The following is a 26,339-nucleotide window of genomic DNA, read 5'->3' as shown; positions in this document are numbered from 1 at the left end:
TCCACCTCACCAGCATTCTTCTGTAACACCACATTTCCAAAGCTTCTATTCTATTTCTTTCTGAGCTAGTTGTCATCCATGTTTCACTTCCATACAATGCCACACTCCAGACAAAAGTCTTCAGGAACATTTTTCTAACTCCTGTATCAATGTCCGAAGTGAGCAAATTTCTTTTCCTAAGAAAGCTCTTTTTTGCTTGTGCTAGTCTGCATTTTATGTTCTTCTTACTTCTGCCACTGTTAGATATTTTACTACCCAAGTAACAATATTCATCTACTTACTTTAAGACTTCATTTCCTAATCGAATATTTCCTGCATCATCTGACTTCGATTCCACTCCATTACTTTTGTTTTGGACGTATTTACATCTTGTTCTCCTTCCCCATGACTCTGTTTATACCATTCAGCAATTTCTACAGATCTTCTGCAGTCTCAAATAAGGAATCTGAGGACATTAAGTCAGCAATTTAATATACTTGATCTCATTTCCAAAAACTGATGCCTGCCTGGCCATCAGATGAGACAAAGTCTCTCATAGTGCATTGGCACTGCCGGTGGCTCCAAGTAGCCTACGCAGTGGCCTCTACGGTATGCACTAGCCATGCGTCTTGGTAGGTGTGCTATTTACCAACTGATGAGCCCAATTTAGCATACTGAGGCGAAACGCTGGCAACCAGGAGTGAGTTAGCTGGAAAATTTCTAATGTCCAATAACGGACCAACTACATTGGTATTATTATAATATAATTAGACTTGTCCTGCGGTTTGCTTGCCTTCCCCAATTTTTTTTTTTCATCCCTTCTCACCCGCTGTGCCGAACTACCGATCGGATTTCGTTCAAACTACTTCTCAAACAGTCTGAGGAGTAATAAGAACAAATTGCGACATTTTCAGCGAAATCGGTCAAGCAGTTTTTGAGACTATAAAGTACACACAAAGAAACGTTCATTTTTATACAGAGAAATTTATTTACTTTACGTATCCTAGTCAAGGATAAATATTCCATAATTCAGCAGGTTCAATAGCTTTATCGTTGCCTTCAAATATATCTTGAATGGTGTGAGTAATCACATTATTGAGGTTGTAAGTAAATGTTACAGTTCTTTTTTTTTTTGAGGGTATTTGGGGGATGCAGTAAGGATGTAAAGGAGATGGCATGTAAGTGACTGGTAACACCCCAATTAGAGTATGGTTCCAGTGGATGAGAATGACACCCGAATTGCTTGATTCGATAACTGGAAAAGATCCAAAGAAAAGTAGCACGATTTGTTCTGGATGATTTCCGAAAAGAAAAAAAAGAGTAATTTTACGGAAAATATTGGAAACTTTGGGCTGGCATGATTTGGGGGTAAGATGATGAGCTGCTAGATTAAGCGGTATTTTCGTAACTGTCAGTGGAGAAGTGGAGAGATGACTTGGAATAACAGATAGGCTTGGATCGAGATTTTTTTTAAAGTAGGAAAGGTGAAGATGAAGTTTGAATTAACGATGACAAGTTGGGGAAAATATTCATTTGTATGAAGAGGAGTTAGTGATTGGAATAATTTACAAGCGAGATGTTCGATAAATGTATAAATTGTTTGAAATCATTAAAAAAAGAGACCAGACAATTTATTGTGTGTGTGCCACCTGGGCGACAAGGAGATACACGGGATTCTGGATGTCACCGCGTTCGGGCGGTGAAATGAACTGAGATGATTTCCTCTTCAGTATGCCAAAGATACTCTTATTTTATATATGTTACGAATATATATTTTTGGACATGTTCTAAACATCAACCATATTTGTAGCATAAACAACAAAGTTATGAACACTTTGGGCTTGTACAGACATCGTCAGTGTTGGTGGGTCGATGCAGACAAACGCAGGCTCACCTACCTGCTGCATGGGGCGGGGTTACTACTCTTCCTCGTTCACTGGTGGACACGTTATTCCATAGCATGGCTCTAATGCTTTTGCAAGTCAGCAGGATTGAATTGTTATTATCAGGGAAACACTTATGTCACCAGAATAAATCTCACTTGCAATCCCATCAAACAAGCACCGTTTGGAGATGGATAGAATACATCGTTTAACTTGATTACAAGTGGTTTAAACTAAATATTATTGTTTATTATTTGTTTATACAAGGTGTGACAATAAAGTAGGCGAAACTCTCAGGACACATTCCTCGCACGTAGAAGGAAGAAAATTTGTTTTTTTCCCTTTATTTCCACGTTAGAGCTCATTTCTACAACAATCTACTTACTTAAGAATTTTAATTAAAAGTTTTATCTTTACAATACCAAAAGTTATTTATTTTTCAAAATAACATGTATTCGTTAATTGAGGACATGTTTCGTTCCCATTTGGGGACATCATCAGGTAATAAACAAGACAAGTTAAAATATAACAGTGATATTATATTAGGGCCAGGATTTTTAGTTAATATCAAAGTTCGAAATATATACATAAAATGTAGTACATATAGATGAAATATGTAATTAAATATGTAATATTCACAAAATATGTAATATTCACAAAATATGTAATTAAATATGTAATACTCGAAAAATATGTAATTAAATATGTAATGTTCACAAAATATGTAATACTCGCAAAATATGTAATTAAATATGTAATATTCACAAAATATGTAATACTCGCAAAATATGTAATTAAATGTGTAGTATTAAAATTAATTAATGAAATATGTAATATTCATAAAATTTGTAACTAAATATCGTTCCAGCTATGGAAAACTAGCGAAAGTGATAAACTAAGAAACCTGTAGTTGTAAAGTTTTGGTCTAGATTTTTATCATGTCTACCCTCTGACAAAGTCTTACATCTGCAGCTCATTCTGTATGGCTAACACATAAAACCAATTACAAAGGGCACTAGGAAAGTTTTACAATACGCTAAAACGGTTGGCTGGACACCCCTGTTATGGCGAGGTATAAAAATAAGGGTGAAAACCGGTCTAGAAGACAGCACCAGCTATTCATTCAGGTCTATACGACCATTTCCATGTTAGAAATGTTTGTTCCCTTTGGGTGCCCCATTCACTTTCAGAGGAACAAAGGGCACATCGAGTGAAATGGTACCGAAAAATACTAAAACAGTTTGAAAATGGGACTTCGCGTAACGTCAAGAGCATCGTTACAGGTGACGAAACTTTGCTTTATTATTACGATGTCACAACAAAATCCCAGAACAAGGTGTGGCTGTTTGAATATGAGGGTACCCCTGTGACTGTGCGAAAGTCAAGGTCAGTGAAGAAAAGGATGATTGCAGTATTCTTCACTAAACGGACCATTCTGACTCGGGTTGTGCTAGAAACACAAAAGACAGTTACTGCGAAGTGGTGCAGTGAGACTTGTCTGCCTCAGGTCATCCAGGCTCTCAAGCAGCTCCGTCCAAAGTCACGGCTCAGCACTTCGCTCTTGCATCACGACAATGCTCCAGCATATCGTGCTAATGCAACAATGGATTTTCTTGCCAGATCAGGGTTGACTGTGTTTGATCACCCTCCATACAGTCCTGATCTTGCCCCATGTGACTCCGCACTCTTCCCAGAAGTGAAGATGAAGCTGAAAGGGCGGCGTTTTGCATCCGATGGGGAACTTCTGGCAGCATGGGATCAGGAGCGTGAAAATGTAACCGAAGAAAAGTGGCAGAGTTGGTTCAGTGACTGGTTTCGACGTGTGGAGAAGTGTATTGAGTGTGGTGGAAATTATTTTGAAAAAGTCTAAAGCGTTCACTCACATTGCAAAACTTTCCTAGTGCCCTACATACATAAACCCTTCGTCGCATTGAATCATGAATGCGCTTATGTATCCCTGCGACGAAGAGTTGATTCAAGTAACAGTGCTAATGGAGGGCATTCTGAACTTTTGATATAAGATGAAATTTCATGTGGTTATGCTGGTAATTTCTGTTCTTGTGTGTTTACCGTGATTAATTTACTATATAGAGTTGTAGAAAATGAGATCTAACGTGGAAATAAAGCATTTCAGCAACTTTATCCATATAGGCCTACCGTATTTTCTTCTTCTACATGTGAGAAATGTGTCCCGGAACTTTGGCCAACTTTATCATTACATTCTGTATACAGTAATTTGACATTCTTGTACGCATTAAAAGCAATACTTAACATTAAGCTTTCACTCCTTAATATATATACTGGGTGGTCGAAAATAACGTGAACCGGATGTATAAGCATTAGAAGCATGGTCATGCTGATAAAATAATTTGAAAAATTTATTCGATTTATCACACCGTTTTCATTTTATCATCTTCCGCAGTTACCCAATCCGATCACTTCGCGGGCGAATTCAAATGGGCTTCGCGCGTTGTTCTGAACTCTGTAGGTGGCTTAGACCGGCTTGAGAGAAATCAGCATCAAACACACCATGCGCTTTAGCCGGTGTCGACGTAGCGTAGCTGCTAAGGCGCCGTGCTGTCTGCTCGGAGGTTCCATTTGAAATCCCTCCCATGAGGAAGTTTTGTTTCTTCGATTGGTGCTCTCAAACCGGTCGGAGGCCACCTGCAGTTTTAGCAGCACCACAGGGCAAAGCCCGTTTGAATTCGCCCGCGAAGCGATCTGATTGGCTAACTTCAACAGCAATAAAATAACAACGGCAAGAGATATCAAATTTCTTTCTTTCAAATTACGTATCAGTATGACCAACCCTATAATGCTAATATACCCGCTTCACGTTTGTTTCCCACCGCCCTGTATTTGAGCTATTCTTAGATCAGATACAAATTACATGTATTGTAAAGAGTTACGTAGTTAAATATCTTTTCGTTTGAATGGTTTAAGTTCCTGAGAAGTTTTCTTTACACAATTTATGCACTATAAATTTCATGTAAACCTACAAAAAAAATAAAGGAAAAGGATTTGTAGTTTACTCTCCATTGCTTAAAATGAATTTTGCGAATCGTGTCTTTAATGACTCAACCTAATGGAACATATTTGTGATAAGGTAGTTCAAGCCATAATTGTGTAACATCCTCGCTATTCTTATACAGGGTGTTTCAAAAATAGGGGGCATAATTTCAGGTATGTATTTGTTACATGTAGACAATCAAAATAGTGCATTACAACATGTGTCCGGAAATGCTTCATTTCCGAGTTATGGCGTTCACAACACTGAACTTCACCGAAACGTCGATGCCTCGATGACTTCGATCGAATGTTTCCTGATCAATGGATAGGTAGAAGTGGCCCGATTGCTTGGTCTCCGCGCTCACCTGATCTGAACCCTCTCGTTTTCTACTTGTGGGGCTATTTGAAATCATCGGTGTATTCGTCTCCGGTGCCTGCTGTGGAAACCCATCGGAATCGAATTGTGGCATCGTGTGAGGACATACGCAATACTCCTGGAGTTTGGGATCGTGTTCGCAGGTCAATGAGACATCGATGTGAGATCTGTATTCAAGCAAGAGGTGGACATTTCGAACTTCTCCTGTACTGACAATAACCTGCGGAAGAAGAACGTTTCGTTGAAGTTCAGTGTTGTGAAGGCCATAACTGGGAAATGAAGCATTTCCGGACACATGTTGTAATGAACTATTTTGATTGTCTACATATTACAAATACATACCTGAAATTATGCCCCCCATTTTTGAAACACCCTGTATTTTTATGGCTAAGCTATTCTGGGAATTAATTGGGACTTAACAAGCTAGGTGTTATTAATACTTAAGCCACACTGTGCATGGGATGTGATGGTGAGATGTTAATTAAGCAAGCAAGCAAGCAAGCAAGCAACTTACATGATTGTGTAAATAAATAAGCAGCACTAATAGCAGAAGTTGTTAGCAGCGGTTTATAAAGAAATATCCTCTCCTCCTTCTCTCAGCCTTCAGGTCGCTGAATCTCTCTCCGGAACTCGATCGTCGTATTGGCTTGTCGTTTGGTCTGTTCATACCACAAGATACAAGAACATTAGTTGGTTTAATTAATATTGCCTTTTTAAAAAGAATTAAATCCAAGTATTTTAGTCTACTGAAATGTGATACAAATAATGAAGGACTGTGCATTACGTAATGACAAGGTACATTTAATAATAAGAATATCAGACTACTGTCTGTTTGATCATCAGTCAAGAGGACTCACATAACATCTCCATGGGTAACGTCGTTATAGCGAAACATCAAACACCAGTGGTGGCACAAAATGAGGCATAGTACGCAAGATGAGGAGTAAGGAAATGGCGGGCTAAGTACTCAGAGTTTTGAGGCGATGGCCTTTGACGCCAACTTGGCAAGTTCGAACCTGATTCAGTCCGGTGGTATCTGAAGGTGTGCTCAAATCAGCCTCCTGTCACTAGATTTACTGACACGTAAAAGAACTCCTGCGGGACTAAATTTCGGCCCCTTGGCCTTTGCAAAAACCATAAAAGTAGTTAGTGGGACGTACAAAATCAATAACATTATTATTATGATTATTATTATTATTATTATTATTATTATTATTATTATTATTATTATTATTATTATTATTATTATTATTATTATTATTATTATTATTATTATTATTATTATTCGAGTAAGGATGTTTGCCATTGCTTCTTCATGGGCCAGTGCTTCTGCAACACGACTGACCTCATGAGTAAAGCCCGGACTTTTAGGCTGTAATTCGTTAGAATGCAAACTTACTGAAGCGCGTTGCAAGTTTTATGTAGCCTGCTCTACAGTTATGTAGGGAGAGCTGCATACACGCCGTTCCCCTTACGTTTATGCTGATCTTATAATACACCCGTTGAGTGGCTAGACTATATTTTGTACTCGCATAAATAAGATTTCAGCCTGAAAATTCGAACCCAACCCATGATTAAACATACTTTGTAACACTCAGACGCAGTATCTGTGTTCCGAATGTCATTTCTCAAAGCCATCTAGCTTCAGTACTGCCACAGTCATGAATGAAACTGAGACTTCGGTGGCTTGAGCTAAGAGAAAGGTGCAAAAGTACTGTATCCATCAAGAAAGCGGCACAAGTTCTATTACGTTCTGGTAAATCTACCGACGCGATTTTTACGTATTTCAGGCCTTTCAAATTACTATTGTATTGACCTGCGTTATCACGGTTTGGCTCCTTGGGTGAATGGTCAGCGGAATGCCCTTTGGTTCAGAGGGCCCTGGATTCGATTCCCGGCCTGGCGGGTATTCAAACTGTGTATTCTTAATTCCTCTCGCTCGGGAACCGGGTGTTTGTGTTCAGTATTAACACACATTTTTCACAAGCAGACAATCCAATACTAACAAACAGAGAAACATGCAATAGTGAATTAAATTTTCCACTTAGGGTTGGCGTCAGAATGGGCATCCGGTCATAAAACTAGACCCAATGATTTTAGAAAAATACTAGAAAAAGGAGACTAAATTAATTTTCCGAGGTTTTTTTTTTTTTGCTATCTAGATAATGCCAGACACAGTGTCAATTCTGGATACTAGATGCCCAATTGGAACTCGATATGAAATTCCACGGAATGCCTTCCATGTTCATAGTCATACTGCTCTTCTCTGTAGCTACGTTCATTTTGATGCTGATCTCATGAGCTTGCTTATGCATCACGGCTTCTTCACGAACACGCCTCATTATGTAATGCTGATCTGCCAGTGTGAACTTAAGACCTCTAACTGTATGGTGCTGTACAAGCAGAACACCGAGAATAGCGCTTCTATTTACAGTGCCTTGGTCCCGGTGTTGGATGTCGTGAGAATGGTTTTCCATGGTTTTACATTCCCCTCGCTAAGGTGAACATCGCAGCCCTTTCATCTTCTCTGCACCTCAAATCACCGGAACACGTCTTCTGGCCTGTGAGAGGGCCCTCTAAGAGGGCCGACGTTCTTCATCAGGGTACGTAATGAAAACATTTTGGCAGTAGTAAAACAGAGATTTTTTTCAACTTTCACATGATCATTACGTAATACATCAAGCCCTTCATTTATATTAATAATTAAATCTAGGTTTTTTCCAAAGCTGTTACAGTATTTACCTTCTACAATATAGAGACAGATTGGAAGTCAGGTTACATTTTTTCCCATGGTAGAGTTAAGAATATCCCATGTGAACTCAGTAATAGCTTAGAGTGTAACCTTTCTCGTGACATAGTTGGTAGAGCACGCTGAAGCATCATCAACTATACTCTGTTTACGGAATCTGTGAAGTAGCAGTGAGGAAAACAACCTTCTGCGTGTACAGCGTCACAGCTGGCTGGTCCAATCAGTAGTCAGGGTAAAAGTAGTCACCTTGACGCTGAGAAAGTACAGGAAGCACGTGCGGTCAGGCTCCTCCCTCTCCTGAATGACGTAATGAGCGATCTTACTTCACATATTCCGTGAACAGAGTATAGTCTGGTAGAAGTTCAGCCTTTGTCCATTATATAACTTCCTTAAAAGCTATTCCATTGTAAATTACTGAATGTGAAATCATTACATATCTTAGGCATTAAAAAAGGGAATTACATTAAGATATATAATGAACTCTGGTATATTCTTTTATCTAACCCTGAGGAATCTATTTTCAAACTGATGTCTTTCTCATATTCGTCCTCATATTCGTATCATTTAAATGCATCCCCATTTTCTTTTACATGAGATCTGGTAAATTGATGAATCACCCTGCATTAGATATTCCAAATTCTACCATGGTACGATAAATGTTAATCTGAAAGATCAAAACACAAGAAAATACAGAACACAAAATCAGTGTTTCTGATGAAGACGTGAAGAATTGTTCCGTTTCATGACTGTATGTATGTTAAATGCTACGTATACTAGTTGCAATTTCATATATAGTTCTCGCAATTTACTCGGTACGAATCAAGTGTTTAGCAGAACAACCCGCCGGCTAGACTGTCGACCAGTAGTTGATGATTCATGTACGACTGTCTGCGGTCGGCTGAACTCTAGACCAATACCAGGTGGCCTTTGACCAATAACATGCCTCCATTGTACTCCTGTGTGGACTTCAAAATTGTTTTGGTCATTATGGAAGAAAGTGCGAGAACTATATCGGGTAGTAAGCACAACCTATTACAAACATATTCCAAACTCCTCCTTGATACGATAATAATGTTAATCTGAAAGAGTAAAACACAAGAAAATGTAGAACTCAAAGTCACTGTTACTGTTGAAGATGTGAAGAATCGTCACATTTCATGGCTGTGTGTATGTTAAATGGAATTATTGCTACGTATAATAGTTGAAATTTAATATACAGGGTGGTAAGCAGAACATAATACAAATGGCTAGTATTTGTGAATGGTTCTAAGGAGATATAACTATTAATAAAAACTCATTTCTTGAACGTGCGTTTTCTCATTTTACCATTTCTCGCCAGTGGTTGTCATTTTCCTCTATTCTTCCCCATTTAGCTTTGTCTGTTACACAGATTAACTTGGATTTTGTACTTCCTTCAGATTTTAACTCATTTTACTTAGAAACGTTGACCCTAAAAGAGCACGTGGTCATGGCTACTGGCAGTATGAGGATCCCCCGAGGATTACAAGGCGTCATCTGATAAGGTGGAAGATAGTGTCAGCCCTGGCTATCAAAAACTTCGAGGTCTACGATGAAGTATTCGTAGAGTTGACATCGTGACGATCGATAAGAACACGTAATCAGGCTTTGTGATTGATTCAAAAAGAAAAGAGATCCATAAACACAAAACAAATTATTTCAAAAACATAAAATATTAAAGAAGTTAGCTTTTTAGGGCTTCCGGTGGGATGCAAGTGAGTAATTCTCAAATTCATCTGTGGCATTTGTGTAGGTAAACTAGGACGTAGATCTATTGGCACCGAAGGGGTTTCTTCAGATTCTGAGAAATCATTTCCACACTTCACATGAGTGTAGTCGTAATATTGAAAAATGTGTTCTGACAGTTCTTAGAGGGAGGTCCGTTTATTGCCTGTCTGGTGGGGAGAAGGAAGTAGGGGGTATGATTGCCGTGGAAACGACGGCGGATCCACTTGGGTTGCCATGGAGATATACGTGCTGGTCGGTTCGTGTTGCTTGAAGTTGCCAAACCTCTCACTTCTGAGGTACGTCCAACAGAACACAGCGGTATGAACGAGCGAGTCTGAAGCGAAAGGAAGAAAAACGGAATGCGGCAACACCATGGAGTGCATCCTTCCAGTCCTATCTGTCAAAACGCTTCTTTTAATATTACGGGTATAGTCTATCTAAACACTTTGGGCCGATTGCAGAAACGGTATTTAGACGATGTCTATGGTTAAACAATGCCTAAGCATGGCTGCCGCATTGCAGAGACGTTATTTATCACTTAGACAATGTCTAAAACCAATGTTCAACCGGTCATATTTAAACACTGTCGAGAGCACAGTTTAACCTCAAATGAGAGGAGTGAATAACAATCAGAGGTTATGTACCATGAAATATGTAATTTGTATTATCATGTTGAGACGATTCCGGGAAGAAAGTTTAGTCCGACGGCCTCTCTGTGGGTCAGCCGCTGCTAATTCGCAGCTATTTGTTTGACATGCACGGGGAGATAATCATACAGTAAGGTTTCGCTTTTCGAGAGATCTGTTTCTTGAGGCTGACAAAGTGACAGTCCGGTAAATGTCAACTTGAATACAATTCTTGGCAACCGATATACTTTATTATGTACATGGGGTAATTTCCATGGAATTATAGGTCACTTCAACTAGATACATAACAGAATTACTTGTCCCGATCGTCTGAGGGCTGTCACATACATCAACCGGGAGGGATTCACTTATATTTACTGCCAAGTAAACACACATAATAGTGAAAACTAAAAAGTAGCGTGTATGGGATTTTTATATATATAAAATCGTATAAGTTTTCGGCAACTATCAGATAGGAAAAGGCTAGTGGTGGTGATTATCGTTTAAAGAAGACTGGGGAAGAAGTGACCTGGCCATAATAACAGACCTAGTATTTGCCTGATGTAAAAATAGGGAAACTACGGAAAACAATCTTCACGGCTGCCGATGATGCGTTTCGAATCTACGATCTCCAGAATGCAAGCTACTTCTATATGGCTCGTACAACACACTCGGTTACACATTACTATTGCTTCATCTTCCCTTCGTCGAAGCTACCTACCGTATTTATGAGTAGATTACACTCACTGTAACAACGCTATAATGAAAGCTACACTTCCCCATACGGTGGCGTGTCGCTTTAGTGTCGATAATATTATGAGATTTAATTTCCACCGAAAGCGATACTCTTATATGTGTGCAAGTCATGCTCAGCCATATTTGAGTAACGTGTAGGAAGACAAACAGCTGACTGGCGTTCGGCGCGCGCACCGACGAATTTCATTGGTTGCGACAAGCAAAGAGTTGCATGAAAGGTACTTCTGTCTCCATTTTCAAACCAAAATTGAAACTTTAAGGGATGTCTAGTTAAACATCGACTGAACATTGTTTATGCAATGGAAGATCGTGAACGATTTAGACGTTGTTTAGGTAGACGATGTCTAAGGCTTAAAACTATAGTCATCGTTTCAGCAATCGGCCCTTTATTTCTTACTTTCTTAACCTGTTTACCTTCTAGGGTCGTTTTTTTTCTTTCGGACTCAGCGAGGGATCCCACCTCTACCGCCTCAAGGGCAGTGTCCTGAAGCGTGAACTTTGGGTCGGGGGGATCAACTGGGAAGGAGGGCCAGTATCTCGCCCAGGTAGCCTCACCTGCTATGCTGAACAGGAGCTTTATGGAGGAATGGGAAGATTGGAAGGGGTAGACAAGGAAGAGAGAAGGAAGCATTTGTTTGGAGGAGAAGTGGGAAACCGCGGAAAACCATTGGATGGCTGAGGTGGGAATTGAACCCACCTCTACTAAGTTGACCTCCAGAGGCTGAGTGGACCCCGTTTCAGCCCTCGTACCACTTTTCAAATTTCGTGGCAGAGCCGGAAATCGAACCCGGGCCTCCGAGAGTGGCAGCTAATCACGCTAAGCACTACACCACAGAACTGTAAATATTTGCTCTGTGACCTTAATTGTTTGGAAGACATAAAACCAACCTTTGGCCTTCAAGACTCGTAAAAACCCGTAGAGTACTAGAAGAAAGACCATTTAAAAAAAGTTTTACCTGAGAACTTGAATCTGTGTTAGCAAATGTGTCCAAGTGAATCATGTAGCATTCGAAACGCAGAAAAATTGATATTGAGCGTCGAGAATTTAATGATTTGTGCCATGGTAAATACTGTATTTATTTTAAGTAACAACGAGATGGTACATCGCGTTACATACTTACAAGGCAATGTAGCTATGTGGGTTTGTAGGAAAGTTTTCAAATTTTGAGGATTTGCCCTTCGTTAAAATATATTTTGCCCCTGTTCGATCGTTTTTGCCAATGGGCCTTAATTTTTTCAAAATTTAACATTTAAAAAATATATTCTCAACCTTTTGTAGTCTTACTCCGCGGATTTTTCTGACATGTCCCCGTGGCGTAGTAGGTAGCGTATTGTCCTTGGGAAATGAAGTTTCCGAGTTCAGATTCGACCTTGATCTTTTTCTTTCCTTTTCATGTAATGTATTTGGTGCAATATGTAATTGTTAGATTACATCAAATACTACATTATTAATTGTTGATTTTTTCTATTTAGAATATTAATTAATTTTTACTTTCTTTCTTAATCTGCTTACCCCCCAGGGTTGGTTTTTCCCTCGGACTCAGCGAGGGATCCCATCTCTCCCGCCTCAAGGGCATGGGTCCTGGAGCGTGAGACTTCGGGTTGGGTGATACAACTGGGGAGGAAGACCAGTACCTCGTCCAGGAGGCCTCACTTGCTACGCTGAACAGGGGCCTTGTGGGGGGATGGGAAGATTGGAAGGGATACATAAGGAAGAGGGAAGGAAGTGGCCGTGACATTAAGTTAGGTACCATCCCGGCATTTGCCTGGAGGAGAAGTGGGAAACCACGGAAAACCACATCGAGGATGGCTGAGGAGGGAATGGAACCGTCCTCTACTGAGTTGACCTCGCGAGGCTGAGTGGACCCCGTTTCAGCTGGCACGGAGGCTGGGTGCATGTGTCGTCTTCATCATTCCATCCTCATCACGACACGCAGGTCGCCTACGGGCATTAAATCAAAAGACCTGCACCTGGCGAGCCGAACATGACCTCAGATACTGCCGGTACTAAAAGCCATACGCCATTTCATGTTTTATTATTATTACTTAGTCCGACCCATTGGCTGAATAGTCAGCGTTGAGGCCTTCGGTTCAGAGGGTCCCAAGTTCGATTCCCGGCCGGGTTGGGGATTTTAATCCCGTCTGATTAATTCTTCTGGCCCGGGGAACTGCGTGTTTATGTTTGTCCCAACACTCTCCTCTTCGTATTCAGACAACACACTACACTAACAACCACCAAAGAAACACTCAATAGTAATGACATCCCTCCATGTTGGGTTGGCGTCAGGAAGGGCATCCGGTCGTAAAATGGGGTCAAAACTACATTGCGCGACACAGTTCGCACCCGCGACCCCACAGATGTGGGAAAAGCGGTGGAAGATTATTATTATTATTATTATTATTATTATTATTATTATTATTATTATTATTATTATTATTATTATTTTACACCGGGCGAGTTGGCCGCGCGGTTAGGGGCGGGCAGCTGTGAGCTTGCATCCGGGAGATAGTGGGTTCGAATCCCATTGTTGGCAGCCCTGAAGATGGTTTTCCGTGGTTTCCCATTTTCACACCAGGCAAATGCTGGGGATGTACCTTCATTAAGGCCACGCCCACTTCCTTCCTCCTCCTAGCCTTTTCCTATCCCATCGTCGCCGTCAGACCTGCCTGTGTTGGTGCGACGTAAAGCCACTAGCAAAAAAAAATATTTGCATTTGTTTAGCACACTAAGGAACACTTAGAGCCATTATATAGCATCTGTATTCTTCATCGTGCCCTTCTTATTCTTATTTTCCCTAACATCCTTTCATTATGGGTCTGTCATCTCTCTTGTGTCTATGCGATCTTTAGTTTCAAGTTTCTTTCCGTTGGATTCTTGGATGCAAAGTTATGGGTGTTCATCTTCAGTCTGTATATATTCCTTGTTGTCATTGGGTGAATATCAACTTCTGTGAGATCTTTTTGTGTGTCTACTAGCCAGCGTACTTTGTTTTTCGTCCTGTATTTATAACGAAAAGGATTTTCTTAGTCAATGTGATACATCCCAAATGTCCATAGAATTCTATACGTATTTTGCATGTGACTGAAGTGAATTGCTCACATGATGATTAGGGTTCATCGGAGCTTTTTCGCATCCAAATACCATCTTTATTATTAGTAATATTCTTATTTTATTGTTACCAATGATACGTTTCGTAGAGAACTTTGCTCAGCGTCTTAAGCGGTAATAGCGGTAATGTAGTCAGTCACAAAGAATAAGGACGTAAAGAATTTCAACTTGTTTTTTTCACGACACGGCTTAAGCACACAAAAAGGAACATGCCTCAATGTTGCACGTGAATGGCTGGTGCTGCAGAAGTATAAAGTTAGCATATATGGCATATATATATCGTGAACCGTACCAAATACCATACACGCTGAGCGAGATAGCTTAACCACGTGGTGAATGTAAATATCTGAGTTGGCAACTAGGTTTCGAGATTGCACTCTGCTCTGCGGATAAAGTCGATATGAATGGCAGCTTGGGATTGGTTGGATGTCTATGTTTCAGAGTATAATCACCAGACAGAGCCAAAATCGGCCAAAACGTCAATTTAGAATTGAAGCAGTGCGGAGTATAGCTACAAGATATATTTTGTACAAGTTAATTTTGGAAGAAAATCTCACGAGGAAGACTTTTCCTAGAATGAAAGTTTGAATTTAGACGTTGGTAATAGAAGTATAAGTGGTAGTTTCATTCGCCACCAGATGGCTTACCGTACGCGGTACAACGCTAGCATTCTACGCGGACGCTGACGGAATCATCAGAACCAATCTAAGGAGTCACATAACAGATGTGCACACATTATGGAAATATGACACTGGCACAAGCATGGAATGAAACACCTGGTGATGAGGAACATACGTAAATCCTTAATGGCTGGTAACCACGTATTACTTAACTGATTGCCAGAATCCCTGTTGAAACTGTTAGGATTTCTACGTATTTCCACAGCTTCCCGTATAATCCTGGAACAGTAGTGTCTAGTGTGGGTAAGAGCTCGAACACGACATCATGACCCGACGATAGGGCGTGCTCAGCTATTGCTGATTTGTCGTTCATGTTCATTGATACGACTACCAATGGACCGGCATGTTTAGCCAATGTATACCTTGCCGCAAGTACAGGGAATTTTGTATACTCCAGGATGTAAAAGTGGCGACAATTTGTCCTTGATTTTACCCAGACTGTGAACAATTTTAGTGACGGTGCCAAACACGGTTTTCATCTTCTGAAGACGCAGAGCAAAGTTCTCTGCGAAACGTAAATATTTTCACGTCATTGTCTTAACACGGCATAAGCCCAGAAAGCTTATATCATTCTTATTTTCTTGTTCAAATTTGTTGTAAGGAAATGAAATAACTGTCTGCATATCAGTCCATTCTAAAGTAACCTGTTATCAGGAGTGTCAGTGTTGTAATAAGTATTTACGTAAAATGGTTTTCTTTTCCAGTGAAGTGTATTGGAAGTTTGTGTTTCTCCAACGGACTTAAACTACTTGGTGAGTTAAATCTGAGATTTTAGTACCGGTATGTCATCATTAACTCTTTAACGTCTATATTCACTTTCGAAGACTACTACTACTAAACGTGTTTTATTTCGTACCCTGAAGGGGTGCGGTGGGCCTCTTAGAGGTGCGCGCCTTCTCTCTGGCCAAGGAAAAGTATTGGCGGTAGGCTGTCACTATTGTGACGGCTGCAGGGTTTTGAGGGTTAGAAATAAAAGACAAATATTGTGAGGATAATTATTAAATTTGTTATTCTATACAACTGACCACGATGTGTTCGTAACGACAACTAACCTCCAACTGAGCGGGCGACTGAACACAGCGCCATCTTATAACAGAGTATGCGTGTGACGTCACATATTTTGCCGTAATTTGAGGCACTTTTTCATTAACACTACGTTTCAGATTTTCAATTTCGTTTTTGCAACTGAGAGCCTCCTCTTTTTTCTGTCAATATATACATTAAACATAATCGTAAGTTAATACTTAACATTAATTTTAACATTTTTTCTTTCCATGTATCCCAGGGCCTCTCAAACGCCCAAAATCTCACGCGTGCAAACTCACGTGCAGAGATCCTGCGCACAGTGCATCGGTCCCACTCGGCTCGGCTCGGATCAGCGCGTCGTTTCGGGGCGATTCGGCTAAGCTCGGGTCAACTCGGCTCGGATTTGGAGAGTTACGGAGCAAGTGAGGAAGAGCGAGACAGGTGTGGGGAAAGAGAAATACAGCGCTATTGCTCCAAATCGAGGAGTGGGGGTCTGCACTCTGGTCAACCAAGCGAAGTCGTCTTTTGCACCGCGCAGTGCACTGGTGCATGCACCCTGAGAGGCCCTATATGTACCCGTTGTCGAGGAACATAAGTCTACTTTAAACGGATCTGTCTCAGCTTTCGCCTTAGGACAGCCGACAGTGGGGACCAGTCCTTCCGAACGCGGAGGTGCAAGGGTAGCCGAAACTAGTCACTATTAAGCTACAGCCTACTCTACCGGGTGAACTTGGATGACTGTGAGACCAAGCCACGAGATAGCCAGAGTCCCTGTTGAAACTGTTAGGATTCCTACATATTTCCACAGCTTCCCGTATAAGCCTGGACCTGTAGCCCCTCCTTCCCATAAAATAACCTAAAACAGTGGTATAAACTGAACAAAGATGCGAGAGTTCAGGAAAAAAATACAGAGGTCTAGTAGCACAATTTTAGGTTCGAGATGGAACTTCGTGATTTTTGAATGTGGTCCTAAAGAAAAGTACATTCTAGATATTGTTCCCTCACCTGTTCGGCTGCTCACAGAGATGAGTTACGTCAGCGAATGAGTTGGCAGTGGTTGATAATTGTCTGGCTTTGTTGGCGGCATTCTTCACTAATGGAGGTTACGTTTCTGGGCAGCCACGGCGAGTTCAATATCAAGGGCCGTGGCGAGAGTAGAATGGGTGGCAGGGTGAAAGGAAGGGAGAAATAATAGGAGATTATGGCTGAGATTACGGAAAATGGAATCGTGGGAAGAACAGGAACAAATATTGTAAAGTGGTATGTAAAGTGAAGATTAGAAGAAAATAACTGAGATCAGGTGATACAGAAAGAGGAGAAGAATGGGAGAAAACTGTCGAAAACAGAGGAGTATGGAGAGAGAAATTTAGAAGGAACGGGTAGGGTAGTTCAGGTCGAAGGGGAGGGTTAAGAATAGAAGAAAACTCTGTTAATACGGTGGTATGGCAGAGAGAAGGTTGGAAGGAAGGGATGGAATTCATGATGAGATAAACAGAGTGGTATTGAGAGAATAAGAAAATTTTTGGAGGCGCCGATGTGCCAGAATTTTGTTTCAGAGGAGTTCTTTTACGTGCCGGTAAAACTACTTTTACTTTTATTTGCTTTACGTCGCACCGACACGGATAGGTCTTACGACGACGATGGTGTAGTAAAGGTTTAGGACTGGGAAGGAAGCGACCGTGGCCTTAAGATACAGGGTGTGATAATGGGAAACCACGGAAAAATATTTTCAGGGCTGCCGACAGTGGGGTTCGAACCCACAACCTCCCGATTGCAAGCTGACAGCTACATGGGCAAACCACGTAGTAAATCTACCAACGCTGTCCTGACGTATTTTGAACATCTTCAGGTAACGCTGATTTAGAATCGAACCCGCCAACTTGAGCTTAGGAGGCAAACGCTCTACCCTCTGAGCCACTTAATTTGGTAATATCAGAAGAAAGAGCTTCCGATTAACAGAGAGATGAAAGAAGGGAGAATAAGAAAACGCGGAAAACAGAATGGAAGAGAAAACTGTAGAGGTGAATCCGGCATGAATGGAATTCAGTGTGCACGAGTATTTTGTATGGCAGAGAATTTCATGCCCTGATGGCTGAAAAGTGATTAAGTACGTACACTTAAACGGGGATGTTGAGTTGGGATCGAATTGCTCCCATGGAACTCACCCCTCCAGTAGCCACAACTTTGGGAAATCACTTGGAATGAAAATCCACAGCCTGTTTCTAGTCATTTGACCGGGTTAGGAATGGAATTAATGAAACTCCATCTAGCGGCGAGGATAGGAAATGTGCCGGCTGTCGAAGCATGTCGCACTCCTCTGGGGCAATGATAAAGGACTGGCAGATGAAATGAAATGTTAATGGAGAGTGTTGTTGAAATGAAAGATGTCAGGGGAAAGCAGAGTACCCGCAGAAAAAGCTGTCCCGCCTCCTCTTTGTCCAGTACAAATCTCACATGCAGTGACTACGGTATCCAGCGGTGAGCGGCCGGCGAAATCAGTTAGAATATAAGTTAAAAATAAGTTTTTTGCTATTTGTTTTACGTCGCACCGACATAGATGGGTCTTATGGCGACGATGGGATAGGAGAGGTCTAGGAAGTGGAAGGAAGTGGTCGTGGCCTTAATTCAGGTACAGCCCCAGCATTTGCCTGGTGTGAAAATGGGAAACCACGGAAAACCATCTTCAGGGCTGCCGACAGTGGGGCTCGAACCCACTATCTCCCGATTACTGGATACAAAATATTTTTTAAATACGGTATAGTGTCCGCATTCAAACTGGGCTAGGCTAGGTTAGGTAATTATGTAATGATTTCATCATAAATTCAATTGTTTAAAACCTTATTGCATGTTTCATAAAAATACGTTTTAATTAAGACGTTATAATATTAACCATTGAACAGGGATATAATAATTTCAACGTTTGTTTGTTTGTTTGTTTGTTTGTTTGTTTGTTTGTTTGTTTGTTTGTTTGTTTGTCTGTCTGTCCAACCCTTGTCCCGTTTGTCTACGGGGTCGGGTATGAGGTGAGGTGAATCTGTCGTGGCGGGTTTTTATGACGGGATGCCCTTCCTGACGTCAACCTCATCAGAGGAGTTAATGAGATGAAATGAATAACGTGATATATGATACTAGGAACGGAGAGGGTGAAACCCGGTGCCTGCACGTAGCCTACTCCTGTCGAATAGCACCAAGGGGTCTGCTCAAAACTTAACGTCTCCATCCGACGGACCCATCACCATCAACAGCGTCATATGCCCTCACTCCATATGAGCACTCCGGAGAGCTTTGGAATTCAATCCAGGCTTTAGGCACGCAATCTAGTGATTAGAAATTGTAGACTACAACATCAATCAATCAATCAATCAATCAATCAATCAATCAATCAATCAATCAATCAATCAATCAATCAATCAATCAATCAATCAATCAATCAATCAATCAATCAATCAATCAATCAGTCAATCAATCAATCAATCACTACTGATCTGCATTTAGGGCAGTCGCCCAGGTGGTAGATTCCCTATCTGTTGTTTTCCTAGGCTTTTCTTAAATGATTGCAAAGAAATTGGAAATTGATTGAACATCTTCCTTGGTAAGTTATTCCAATCCCTAACTCCCCTTCCTATAAACGAATATTTGCCCCAGTTTGTCCTCTCGAATTCTAACTTCATTTTCATATTGTGATATTTCCTACTTTTAAAGTCACTACTCAAATTTATTCGTCTACTAATGTCATTCCACGCCATCTCTCCACTAACAGCTCGGAACATACCACTTAGTCGAGCAACTCGTCTCCTTTCTCCCAAATCTTCCCAGCCCAAACTTTGCAACATTTTTGTAACGCTACTTAATTGTCGGAAATCACCCAGTACAAATCGAGCTGCTTTTCTATGCATTTTTCCCAGTTCTTGAATCAAGTAATCCTGGTGAGGGGTCCCACACACTGGAACCATACTCCAGTTGGGGTCTTACCAGATACTCATATGCCCTACTACAATCTCTAAATATTCTCATAACCATGTGCTTATCTGTTTTAGAAACAATCTGTAGTAACGAGAATCGAGGGCTTTGAAAAAGAAACAGTGATCCATAAAGCAATGAAGTAACGGTGCATGCAGTGAAGGAAATCAAGGAGGAATTCGGGAACAGATGCACAATTCAAGGAGAGGAAATCAATACCCTGAGATTTTTTGATGATACTGTTATTTTATTTGAGACTGTAGAAGATCTGGAGAAATTGCTGTTTGGTATAGACAGAGTCTTGGGTAAGGAGTACAAGTTGAAAATAAACAAGTCCAAAACAAAAGTAATGGAATGCAGTCGAACGAAGTCTGGTGATTAGGAAAGGAAGTCTTAAAGGAAGAACTGTAGATTAATATTGTTACTTTGGTTTTAGAATAACTATCGATGGTAGGAGTAAGGAGGGCATAAAATGTAGACTAGCACAAGAAAAGCAATTTGCTCACTTCGGGCATTGATATATGAAGTAGAAAGATTTCTTTTGAAGACTTTCTTCTAGAGCGTGACATTGTATGGAAGTGAAACATGGACGAGAACTGGCTCAGAAAGAAAGAGAAGAGATTATTTTGAAATGTGTTATTCCAGAAGAAGTGTGAGATGGTAGATCGAATCACGAATGAAGAGATACTAAATAGAATTGCTGAGAGGAGATCGATTTTTGTTAAATTTGACTAGCAGGATAGATAGAACTATAGGACACATGTTGAAATGAAATGCCGTATGGCTTTTAGTGCCGGGATATCCCAGGACGGGTTCGGCTCGCCAGGTGCAGGTCTTTCTATTTGACTCCCGTAGGCGACCTGCGCGTCGTGATGAGGATGAAATGATGATGAAGACAACACATACACCCAGTCCCCGTGCCATTGGAATCAACCAATTACGGTTAAAATCCCCGACCCGGTCGGGAATCGAACCCGGGGCCCTCTGAACCGAAGGCCAGTACGCTACCGTTCAGCCAACGAGTCGGACAGGACACATGTTAAGCATTCAGGATTTGTTCAGTTGGTTTGTGAGACAAGTGTAGGCAGTAACAACGGTAGGGGTAGACAAAGTTATGAACATGACATTCATATTAGACCAGATGTAGGATGTAATAGTTATGTAGATATGAGAAGGTTAGCACAGGATAGGGTGACATGGAGAGCTGCACCTTTTTGTCACCCCTGCCCTACTGTCTTTGCGCGCGTGTGTGGCAGTCTCTGTCAATTTAAATTCCTTGAAACGCTAGCTATTTAGTACACAGGCTGTGATTGTTGTTTCTTCTTATTTTCTTTTGGAGCGTGACTCGATCACGGCTTTCTCATTTGATGCTTAAAACAAACCGTAACAGCTGCTGGCGATGTCTTGGCATCGGCACAGGAAGTCGTAAGAAGAATTGAGTCAAGTCAGGAATAGATCGGTGAATGAGGCAATATCTGTCGTAGTAAGTCAGGCTTCGAACTCCACGAGTTTTAACGCTCCAACACTCCTATCTGATGGGATACTTTTATATTTTCTGAACCGTACCTTGTATAAGAATTTGCTTTGCATCGCACCGACACACACAGGTCTTACGGCGATGGGATAGGAAAGGCGCAGGAGTTGGAAGGAAGCGGCCGTGGCCTTAATTCAGGTACAGCCCCAGAATTTGCCTGGTTTGAGAATGTTAAGCAACGGAAGAATCGCACCTGGGTTAAACCTTCACCCGTTATCTAGTCGCAGGAAAGTAGCCGATCTTAGATTCCTTTATAACTCTGTTAACGGTTTATTTGGTTCTCCTAAACCTGCATCCTTCTTTTCCTTACATGTTCCAACTCGCTAAACCAGGACTAATCCGCCCCTTCATATTCCGTATTCCCGCCTCTCTCTCGTTCAAAGAAGTTTATTTATCCACATACCAACCCTCCTTAACTCTTTATCTACTGACAGGAACTTGGACGTTTTTTTCTTCGTATGCCTCCTTTAATCGATTCTTCCTTAACTTAACCTAGTTCATTTTCTTCATATTCCTTTTTTTCTCTTCTCATTGCTGTCCTCTCTTTTGTACATAATATAATATTTATTTATCTATTTATTTATTTTTTACTGTACTATACCGTTACTTATGTGTTATATCTGTATTTATCTTACTGTGCCTAGCTATAAGTTCTTCTCTTCGTTTTACGCTCAATCTTCAATTTTTCTCGTTGTTTTTTTAGCCTTTACGTTTTGTTGTTATTTGTTGTGTCTCTACAGTTATTCTGTTAGTTTTTAATTTTTTCCTCTATTTTTATCCGTAGATGTTTTTTCGTCATTGTTCTTCCACTTATTTTTTATGTTTCCCTTGTGCTACTCCATTGTAAATATGTTTTTCATTGCGGAACTCTGTAATTCGGCTTCTCGCTGTTTTGGTTTCCCATATAAATAAACAAACAAATAAATAAATATGAATGTTTTCAAATCGAAATCATTTCTAGACCAGTGGTATTCAAACGTTTTGATTGGCGGACTTTCAGAATACAATTGTTTTTACCTTCGTACCACCCAAAATTCGAGTATATTGCGATATGCCAAATAATATAAACCACTATCATCATCATCATTATCGTTATTATAATCTTCATCATCGTCGTCGTCATCATCATCATCATCATCATCATCATCATCATCATCATTTTCATCACATCTTCGTCGTCATTACCATTATCTTCGTCGTCATCATTATCATTATAATCTTCATCATCGATATCATCATCAACGTAATCATCATTATCATCTTCATCATCAACATCATTATCATTATCTGCGTCGTCATCATTATCATTATCTTCATCATCATCATTATCATCATCATCATCATCATAATCGCCATGCGTAGCTTATCCATGCACACACTGAAAGAGTTGTGACCGGCGATTTAAGGGCACATACTCTTCCTGAAACCACCAAATTTTCAACTGAAAATACCACCCCAGCATACCAGGAATCAAACTACGATCTCCGGGATGACAGGCAAGCAGCTAAACCGCCACACCACCCTGTTCCTCAAGAATACGATAATGATGATATTGATGACCATGATGATGCTTGTTGTTTAAAGGGCCTAACATCTAGGTCATCGGCCCTTAATGGTACGAAATGAGACGAAATGCAATGGCAATTTAAAAGTACAAAATTCATGCACTGACCAGAATTCAAAACGTGATGATCAAGAATGAATGGATGGATATGAATTTAAAACAATCAGTGGATCCGACTCGCAATGCCTCACCCTCCAGGCAACAATATTACTGACCACGCTCTGCTTCAAAAGCACAATCCCGAATCGATGATGCTTGTTGTCTAAGGAGGTTCAGTATCCAGGTCAACGGTCCCTCACAATGGCACTTATCGCTAGTAAAGTAGAACTATGGCTTTTCTCATGTTGCGGTACTAATCAAAGGTAGCGTAAACTCACGGTGTTCCACACATTATGGTGCTACTCACAAGTATTGTACGTCGTACAGATAACGCAGACCTATGGTGTTTCGCACATTGGGGCGCCACTCGTAGGCAAAGCAAACCCATGGTGCACCTCACATGGTGTTCCTCACATAGTGGGTACAAATCACAGGCAACGCAAACCAACAGTGTTGCTCATGTAGTGCTACTAATCACAAACCTCTTGTGTACCTAACATGGTGGTACTACTCGCAAGTAAGGGCGACCCATGGCTTTCCCCGCGCGATGGTACTAATCACAAGTACTGTCATGGTTCTAATTCAATCATCCCTTGGTCGCCCCTTTTAGTCGCCTCTTACGACAGGCAGGGGATATCGTGGGTGTATTCTTTGTTATTGTTTTTACGTCCCACCAACTACTTTGACTAATTCGGAGTGTACGAGCATTGAGTGGCCAGACGTCACGGTAAGGGGTGTCCCATTAGAAGATGTACCGTGTATGACCCCTGAGCGTTGCGGCTAGCTGCGGCGTAGCTGGGCAGTCTGTCACAGACACCATTGTCGTGAAGATGGCAACACGTAGCGAGTTAGAACGTGGGATGATCATCGGCGCACGGCGCATGGATCATAGCATTGCGGGGATTACACGCGAATTCGTGTTTCCGAGATTGGCAGTGTCGAGGGTGGCTCTTCAGTATCGCAGAGAGAAAGTTACCACTCGCGTAAACCGCCGTACGGGAAGACTACAGGTGTTTGACGAACGGACATCACGTCGCCTCTGCAGAACCATACTGAGCGCTCGATGGGCTACTGTGAGTCAGATCACCGCGCAGTTGAATGTTGGGAGTCAGGAACCCATTTCTACCTGGACTGTAACGAGGCAACTGCACCGCATAGGCTTCACCAGCCGACAACCAACTCGTGTCCCTCTGCCGACACCTCACAACGTGCATGGGCCCGCGAACATCGGCAGTGGACCATGAAACAGTGGCGGCGTGTGGTATGGTCCGATGAATCCCGGTTTCAGTTGTATCGAGCTGATGGGTGTGTGAAAGTGTGACATATGCCCCATGAAGCTATGTATTCCGCGTGTCAACAAGGTTGTGTCCAGGCAGGAGGTGGCTCAGTTCTGGTCTGGGCGGCGTTGTCATGGTCGCAATTAGGCCCCATTGTCCATGTGCAGGGAGCGCTGACAGGTGCACGTTATATGGGCATTCTTTCAGACCATATGCATCCCTTTCTAGCCCTAGAGTACCCTGATGGAAATGCCATGTTTTAAAAGGACAATGCGCCATGTCACCGCTCTGTGGTGGCGCGCAGGTGGTTGGAGGGTCGCTCCAGTGAAGTTACGACCCTGGATTGGCCCTCCAGATCTCCTGATCTTAATCCAGGTCGATGCTTGTGTACGCTCCATGAACCGCGCACCAAGTACACAAGATCAATTGTGCGTGGCTCCAGATCCATCCAGGATGATTCCAACACCTTGTAGAGTCGACGCCTAGCCGTATTGTTGCCGTTTTGAGGGCTCGCGGTGGAGCAACTCCTTATTAACAACACATTCAATGTCTTCCTATGAATTTTGGCCATTCATTGTACATCGCCATTGGACAAAGGAAACCTCGTAACTCCTTTGCAGTAAAATTTACGAAGAAACCTAATACTGAGCGGTCAGCAATGGCTGGAGAACTGTTATTCGATCATTGGAGTCTTGTATTCCCTTCTCAGGTAAAGCTGCAAGCTTTCACATGACAGATGGAGAAACGTGGTTTCTCGTGAGTGGAATTACGAGGTTGTCATTGCATAGCAGCGATATATATAAACATCATCATCATTAGTCGTTGTGCTCATTACTGAGCGTCGTGACCTCATAACTCTATCATTTCCGTGTTGTAACCTTGACAAGATGTCTCCATTCCGAGCGGTTTTCACATTTCTTTAATATGATCTGAAGTGGTAGACCAGTGATCTTCTTCGCCTGATCTATCCATGTACTTGCTGTTCTTCCTCGTGGTCTGCTGCCTTCGATTTTGCCTTGCAAAATGACCTTTTCCAAGTTCTTTCCGTCTCGTCTTAAAATGTGACCAAGGAACTGGAGGTAACACTTACTCTCACGGCAACATAGGCGGTTCTTGACGCAGAGTTCGTCCAGAATGGAGACATTAGTTCTTCTTTCTGTCCAGGGTACACGTAGCATTCTCCGCCAACACCACATCTCAAAGGCATCAATGCGCTTTTTGTCTTTAGCATTCACGGTCCAGGTCTCGCAGCCATACAAAATGATTCTACTAAGCGCATCTTCGTGGCTTTTGATATTGTCTGGTTCTTCCAGATCTTAGTAAGTTTAACCATTGATCTATATAAATATACACGAGTATAATTTCTAATATCAGAATTACTATTGTACTAATGACAATAAAACTTTAGCCACGCCCCCTAATGCTTTTAAAATAAACCTTCAGTCTGAATAATATTTGAATCAGTCATTTAAGAAGGGACACGTTTCCAAACTTTCCATTTTCTTATTTATTACAGATTAATATTCTTCTCGTCCTGGTGCACCTTTTCATAAAAAGAACGACAATTATCGACCCAGTGACATGCTGATATTTAAGTTAGATTTGTGTGCGGTTTGAAAGTAATTTACGAAAGGGCACATATCCCCGGAGAAGTGCCCTTTCTTGAATGACTTCTTTGCTGCCTGCTCTTTGGTCAAACAGCAGAGTACACCTTCACTTGTTTACTATCATTACCAAGATTATGGCATTGATTAATGCAGTCTCTGAGTGTTCTGGTGGCCGAAATTTTATAAGAGGGGAGGACCGTCGCGTGAATCTTGAGGAAGAAAATTCGTTTCCAGCCAGTATCATTGAGGCACTTCCTTTACTTTGTCAAAGATCCAGGAACCGTGCGGACAAAAAAGTTAATCAACGCCCTTATTGAACATACCTTATCTGAGAGCAACGTCCAGCTTCCTAACGAACT

The 26,339-nt window shown here is 41.4% G+C and overlaps 1 protein-coding gene across 5 annotated transcripts in view; it reads right to left on the bottom strand.

Moving 5' to 3' along the window:
* LOC136886178 (calponin homology domain-containing protein DDB_G0272472) overlaps nt 1-26,339 on the bottom strand; it is a 156,242-nt gene that overhangs the window by 108,749 nt on the left and 21,154 nt on the right. For 3 of the 5 annotated variants that reach the window (XM_067158916.2, XM_067158915.2, XM_067158919.2), the window contains exon 2: nt 5,762-5,906. The exons of the other annotated variants lie outside the window; for them this stretch is intronic. In XM_067158916.2, the coding sequence (XP_067015017.2) occupies nt 5,762-5,763 (2 nt within the window). In that variant the 5' untranslated portion in view covers nt 5,764-5,906. The remainder of the gene's footprint in view (nt 1-5,761; nt 5,907-26,339) is intronic. 5 annotated transcript variants of the gene reach the window in all.

The sequence above is a fragment of the Anabrus simplex genome, chromosome X (assembly GCF_040414725.1).
Source record: "Anabrus simplex isolate iqAnaSimp1 chromosome X, ASM4041472v1, whole genome shotgun sequence".
NCBI classification, from domain to species: Eukaryota; Metazoa; Arthropoda; class Insecta; order Orthoptera; family Tettigoniidae; genus Anabrus; species Anabrus simplex.
This window is presented reverse-complemented; position numbering and strand designations above follow the sequence as displayed.